This window comes from Larimichthys crocea, chromosome XXII (assembly GCF_000972845.2).
Source record: "Larimichthys crocea isolate SSNF chromosome XXII, L_crocea_2.0, whole genome shotgun sequence".
Taxonomy (NCBI): domain Eukaryota; kingdom Metazoa; phylum Chordata; class Actinopteri; family Sciaenidae; genus Larimichthys; species Larimichthys crocea.
In genome coordinates, this window is record NC_040032.1 from 7,552,046 (window position 1) to 7,558,245 (window position 6,200).

The 6,200-nt window shown below is 40.4% G+C and overlaps 1 protein-coding gene across 5 annotated transcripts; it reads right to left on the minus strand.

Annotated features, from left to right (window-relative positions):
• Positions 1–927: 927 nt before the first annotated feature.
• Positions 928–5,188, minus strand: LOC109141250 (major histocompatibility complex class I-related gene protein-like). 5 transcript variants are annotated; one of them, XM_027273366.1, is made up of 7 exons: positions 5,031–5,188; positions 4,581–4,703; positions 2,792–2,931; positions 2,356–2,625; positions 1,723–2,001; positions 1,246–1,548; positions 928–1,085 (listed from the first exon to the last, which is right to left on the minus strand). In XM_027273366.1, exons 3-7 carry the CDS (start codon positions 2,838–2,840, stop codon positions 943–945), a joined length of 1,044 nt encoding a protein of 347 aa, XP_027129167.1. In that variant the 5' UTR covers positions 2,841–2,931; positions 4,581–4,703; positions 5,031–5,188; the 3' UTR covers positions 928–942. The 5 variants fall into 5 exon arrangements, with proteins under 5 accessions (XP_027129167.1, XP_027129168.1, XP_027129170.1 ...); XM_027273367.1 differs by lacking the exons at positions 4,581–4,703; positions 5,031–5,188 and adding an exon at positions 3,158–3,202 and having other exon boundaries at positions 2,792–2,850; XM_027273369.1 differs by lacking the exons at positions 4,581–4,703; positions 5,031–5,188 and having other exon boundaries at positions 2,356–2,529; positions 2,792–2,924.
• Between the last annotated feature and the right edge of the window lie 1,012 nt (positions 5,189–6,200).

Genomic DNA, 6,200 nt, shown 5'->3' on the forward strand with positions numbered 1-6,200 from the left:
ATTTGTCTTGGTTGAGCTGTTAAACTTCTCTGCCATTCATAATTGTATTTTTAAAATGCAGTTTAAAAGGGCATCTACACGGCAATGTAAAGCTGTGTGTCATCAGCGTAGCTATGGAAATGAATGCCGTGTCTCCTGATGACATCCCCAAGCATCAGCCTGTAAAGGTTAAAAGGTCCTAAAATTGAGCCTTGAGGTACACCACAATTAATTTAATGGCTATTTGATGAACAGTCATCCAAAGTACTTTTATATTCCTCATATACAAGCAAAGATTCTGTTTTGATTTGTAGGCTGAAACTGGCGTAAATTCAATCTAATAGTGTCTATTTTGTTTCTGAAGTGAACTACAAATTCCTTACATTTGATAGTCGTAGACAAAGTACTTCTTTGTTGCAGTTTTTCTTTAGTTTTTTTTTTTTTTTCTCCATGGAGGTATTGGATTGGAAGTAATCTTTCGAGTCTTAGGAGTCACTCTGTCAATGGTTAACCATTACTGTTAAAATCACCTACAATAAAAATCGCAAGAGGGCAAAGTTTCTGCAGTAGTGTCACATAAAACATCAATAAAATTTGCAGCCACTGAAAGAGATAGTGACTTTATATCAAGTTCTAACAAGTGTGGGATCTTTTGTGAGTAGGTTGATTAACATGTTAAATAAAGTTCATACAATTCAGCAAGTTCACAAAGTCCAAAGTAAAATAGTCCGATTAATTGTCCACATGTGGGTTAAAATCCCTTCAAACCAGAATTCTGTCATATTTGGTGTGAATAACAGAGTAGTTCTGAAAAATCTGACATAATTATCTATGATATTATCATGACTGACAGGCTCTGAGCCTGACACAGTTACTGCTGTTACTTCTAATTGTTGAGTTCACGGAACTAATGCTTGTTTCAATTTTTCTACCTGGATAAAAACATCAACTCAAGAACTAAATTCAAAGTAGGCCTACTTTCCATTTTTCTCTCTCACCTTTCTTCTTCTTGCAAATGATGAATCCAGTGATGACAGCGATGAGGACGACAGCAAGAACAAGCACTGCAGCAGTGATGGGGACGGTCATGTGACTCGGCTCCTCTGTTAAATAAAAAAATCAAACTGGTCCAGATGAAGCAGGTTAGAACAGAAGTACATCCATCTAAGGATTTATTCATACGTAATATTTCTATGACTTTTTTCACAACTGGATTCAAACAAACAACATGCAGTCCCATTCAGCACCCTCTAATCCCAGTCTTACCCCAGTTGGTCCTGATCTCTGCTTTGTCCAGTCTGGTGACGATGTTGTCCTTTACACCAGAGAGATTAAACACACAGTCGTACCTCCTCCAGTCTTCAGGTGTGACTGATGAAAGGTTCAGGTCGACGCTCATCTGGAAGGTTCCATCATGGTTGGGGAGGATCTCTCCGTGGTCCACGTCCTCATGAAACTCCTCTCCATCTTTCCTCCAGAACATCATGGCTCTGTCAGGGTAGAAACCTGTAGCATGGCAGGTGACTGGAGAGGAGGGAGTCTTCTGGAGGAGAGACACTGAGGGAAGCTCTGCAGACAGAGAAAGATCACAGTGTCAATGTTCAGCATCCAGAAATGTCAGTCTGTACTGATTGTTTAGGACTAACTCAAATCTGACCACTACAAAACAAAGAGCCAAAAACAAGTTCATATCAGACTGACTGGAGTGATGATACAATGACACTTCAGGTCATGTGATCCTACCTGTTCTCTGCAGAGAGCTGTTGCCATAGACCAAATACATCTTCAGCCACTCAGGATAAATCTGTGTGAGGTAATTAACATTGTGTTCTATTCTAGCTTTGTCAGCATCCCATTTCTGTTTGGTGATGACAGCCTGTGGTTTAGGACCGATCCATGTCAATGTCTTCAGGTCCAATGATAGGAAGTCTTCTCCATCATAACCGTATTGATTAAAACCATGAACCTCTCCAGTCTCATCATCCCACTCACAACCACCCACCCTCTGTAAAATGTGGACACCTGAGAGAGAGACAGAGACAGAAACACTCTGTAAATAAGTTTGATGTACAGATGAACTTTCCAGTGAAAGACAGTAGCTAATGTTCTATGAATTGACAGATGACTTCCAACGTCAGTATTCAAAGTGAGAATGTCTTCTTGCATCCTATTCACATCAGTCTCTTAATCAAAGTCACACCTGTGTGACACCTGCAGTCTCAGCTCTAAATATCTTGCAGATGTCTGTAAAGTGCACATGTGAGCACATGAGTACATGTTCAGAATAGAAGCTAAATCTGTTTGACCAACAACAATAAAAGGAAGTGAAACATTTTAGCAGGAAAAAGTCAAACACAACATGAAGAAATACTTTACCTCCACTTTGGTTGAAGCGCTGCTTCAAATGAGAAATCGTGGCTTTGAAGAAGTTTGGCCCTCTCTGAAAACACTGTATATTGTAGTACTCCAACTGCTGAGGATCCTCTTCTGATATTTTTTTTGTCCAGTCATATTTTAGTTCTAGTTTCTTTGTGTTGCTGTCACAGTAACCTAACAGAATGTCATTAAAGACTGCAGTTCCCACAAACTCTGGGAAGTTTGTGACTCCAGATGATGCAGTTGTGAAAAACTTCAGGGAGTGTTTCACTGCAGGACAAACAAGGTTTATATATTCAGTATAAATACACATCATCATGTATTTCAGTGAGATTCAGTTCAAAGGTCAAAGTGAAACTAAACTAGAGTTTGTTGTTAAGCCATGCACAAGGAAAATACAAAGATCTAAAAGTAAAGATTTCAAATGTGATCTTACCTGATGATGAAACTTGACAGAAGAGAAGCAACAAAAATAATTTTTTCATCTTGTTTTGACGAAGACGTGTCGTGAAAAGACCGAGCTGCTTCCTCTGTTCTGTTTACTGATCAGTGATCATGAAGGGAGGAGTGTCTGTTCTGAACAGAGATGGATGATTGTCAAACCTGTTTCTCACCTTTAAATAGTTCTGTTACAGTCATTTGTCAGTGTGCCAAATGAAGAATACTTGATATTAATCACTGATACTTCCGAGTTCCACTTGTTTCACTTCAGTTGTCTGTCATGCAAAATATACAAAAGAGAAAGATACAAAAATAAAAGGAAATATGAATATAACTGTCTGTCTAAATCATCTTGTGTTGATGAAGACGTGTCGTGAAAAGACCGAGCTGCTTCCTCTGTTCTGTTTACTGACCAGTGATCATGAAGGGAGACATGTCTGTTCATGATACTGTAGTTTGTGTTCAACGCGCATGTGATGATAAGAGAGCAGGAGGAGCCAATGGAGGCCCTCTAAACAGGCTCAAGAGCAGTAACAGAGGTCTGTATTCATAAAGTTATTGTAACGTTATTATATTCAGACCAACACCAATACAACACAGAGAGGTTTTTACGAGGCAGCTCTGCTTTACATGAACAATGTTACTGTGACGTTTTAGATTACACAGTAATTATACAGTTTTATACAGGTTTATTTTGATGCTGAACTGACAGTCAGACTGTTGACATGTGACGTCATTCATCACGTGTTTCTAGAGTGACGTGTTTTTATGGACACGTAAGGAATAATAATAATAATAATAATAATAATATTATTATTATTTCTTAAATACAGTCAGGCAGGGGTGGACTGGGACAAAAACTCAGCCCTGGCATTTTCAGTCCAGACCAGCCCACTACATTATCAGCAGACCCTACATACAGTAGAAGTCCACAAATCTCAGGGCATCTCCTGCATACTACAAAGGAGACTCATATTCCTTGATAGCAGTTAACAAATAAAGCACGTAACTATGAACTCAAGGACTAAAACTGACAGCTATAGCAATCAATCAATCTGTCTTTATTCATTATAAATCGCAACAGAAGTTATGTCATGACGAGACTAAACAGGAAGAACCTTCATGCTACCCTTTTAGTCTGTGACTGTGAAAATCTTTTGGTATAAGCCGAGCATTACTTAAAACCTGTCTCTCTCTCATCATAGAAGAACTTCTAGCAGGTCAGGAAAACCTGTTTGACAGGAGATGATGGTAGCAGAGAATATAAAGAGACATTTATGAATTACCCATTGTCATTTTATCACACATATAGTATGTTTATTACATTTGTAGGAGCCGTATATTGTTTTGTTATATCAGTATTCTGGATTTTAATTTATTTGGTCTGGTTGCCACAGTGATGTGTGTGGTTTGGGTCACATGGGTGCCAGCAGATGACACAGGTAATATTAGGGGCTGAATCGCCTGCACTAGGGAAGGAGAGAGGCAGGTTTAGGTAGCCGTAATTTTTTGTTGAGTGCTTTTTGTTTAGTTTGAATGCGCTGTGATAAATGCCAACAACAGCGAACATTAAATCTCATTATCTCCATCTCATTAAATATGCTGAAACTTACCTGGGCACCTCATGCTTCTCTGAGCATCAGCGCGTCGTACGAAATATACAGGACCTAACCTCAGCCTCTCTAGCGACATTTGGAAGGATTTGGAAAGCCGCAACAACATTATTAAGTCATCACCACAACTCAAGTATGAATTCATAGAACATTATAAGACACGTGACATACCCAACAAATCAGAGACGTCTCAGTAGCAGAAAGGTGGTGAAGTGGAGGCAGTAAGAGAGCAAGTCCTCGGACATGGACAGACGGGGAACAACTCCTCAGGCTCTCACATGTCGAGTGGTCGACCTGAGAGGGACATGGATACATTATTAATTCTGAAAAATAAAGAAAATGTTTTTCCTCTGTCCTGCATCTAGAGTTGAAAACTTGGATGGAGAAGAATTGATAATTTAGTGTAAACGAGTACACCATTAAGGATCAACACATAAGCACAACACAACTTCTAAAAGCATCAATAAAATGAATGAATTAGTCCATCCATAATGAGTGACGTGTTTGATTCTGCTTCTTTATTCACAGCTCATTGGTCTGTTGCCATGGAAACAAGAGACTGCTGACGTCACATTCGATGTGAAAACGGTTTCTTCTTTGTTTCGGACTCGTCTTACTGACCGTGAATGCCTCCAGCAGCTCTCTCCCGCCGCGTGGTGACCCCAAACAGGTCTGTCAGGTTTGAACATTTAGCAGCTTCCACTTCCAGAGACTTTAGCTGTTTTTTAACCCGCAGCTTTTCCGCGCGTTTCTTGCGGTTATCCATTTTAAACTCGTCCCGCCATTCCCGCCCATGCCACGAGGCCCCGCCCACCCTGGTTTGTGTTGTGATTGACAGCTCTGTCAGCCCATGATTGATTGACAGTGACAAACATGGACCAATAATATGTGTCGATGCTGGCGACACGCTGCCAGCCCTCTGTAGCTAATTGGCCAGCACAATTGGAGGGAACTGAGAGAAAACAAAACAAAACAAAACAAAACAAAACATACTGGACCGGCCCGTCCCACATTGGTTCAATGCCCGATATGCCAGATGACCAGTCCACCCCTGCAGTTAGGGTTAGAAGATTGCACTTCAACAACAGACTGGTTAAATCTAGAGTAGAATCTAAAATTCTTCTCCTTACTTACAAAGCTCTTTATGGTCAGACACCATCATATCTAAAAGAGCTCATAGTACCTTACTACCCCTCTAGAACACTGCGCTCTCAGGACGCTGGGTTCCTTGTGGTTCCTATAGTCTCCAAAAGTAGATTGGGAGCCAGAGCTTTCAGCTATCAGGCTCCTCTTCTGTGGAACAAACTACCATTCTGGGTTCAGGAGGCAGACACGGTCAACACCTTTAAGAGTAGACTGAAGACTTTCCTTTTTGATAGAGCTTATAGTTAGGGCTGGCTTAGGTCATCCCTTAGTTATGCTGCCATAGGATTAGACTCTCTCTCTCTCTCTCTCTCTGTGTCTCTTTTAGGGTTATGCCTAGTCAGACACAGTATTGGTTGAAGATGCAGTCACATCTCCCTTACTGAAAACTCTCTCTCAGGTTCCATTGCTGCTGTAATCATTTTATCAGTCATTGTAATTCATTGTCATTTTATCAGTCATTGTAATTCATTGTCATTTCATCAGTCATTGTAATTGTACAATATGTTTGTGTTGATTTGTTCTGTACATGTGACATCTCTTGCACGTCTGTCCGTCCTGGGAGAGGGATCGCTGGAGAGTTTTTCCTCACTCGAACCGAGGGTCTAAGGACAGAGGGTGTCACTCCCTGTACAGATTGTAAAGCCT

What these genes read in the sequence shown, in the direction of transcription:
- LOC109141250 (XM_027273366.1), bottom strand. Translation starts at nt 2,840, where the DNA reads ATGAAAAAATTATTTTTGTTGCTTCTCTTCTGTCAAGTTTCATCATCA. An exon ending in GCGCTTCAACCAAAGTGGAG is followed by an intron (nt 2,002 to 2,355) that starts GTAAAGTATTTC and finishes TCTCTCTCTCAG; the next exon opens with GTGTCCACATTTTACAGAGG. An exon ending in CAGCTCTCTGCAGAGAACAG is followed by an intron (nt 1,549 to 1,722) that starts GTAGGATCACAT and finishes CTCTGTCTGCAG; the next exon opens with AGCTTCCCTCAGTGTCTCTC.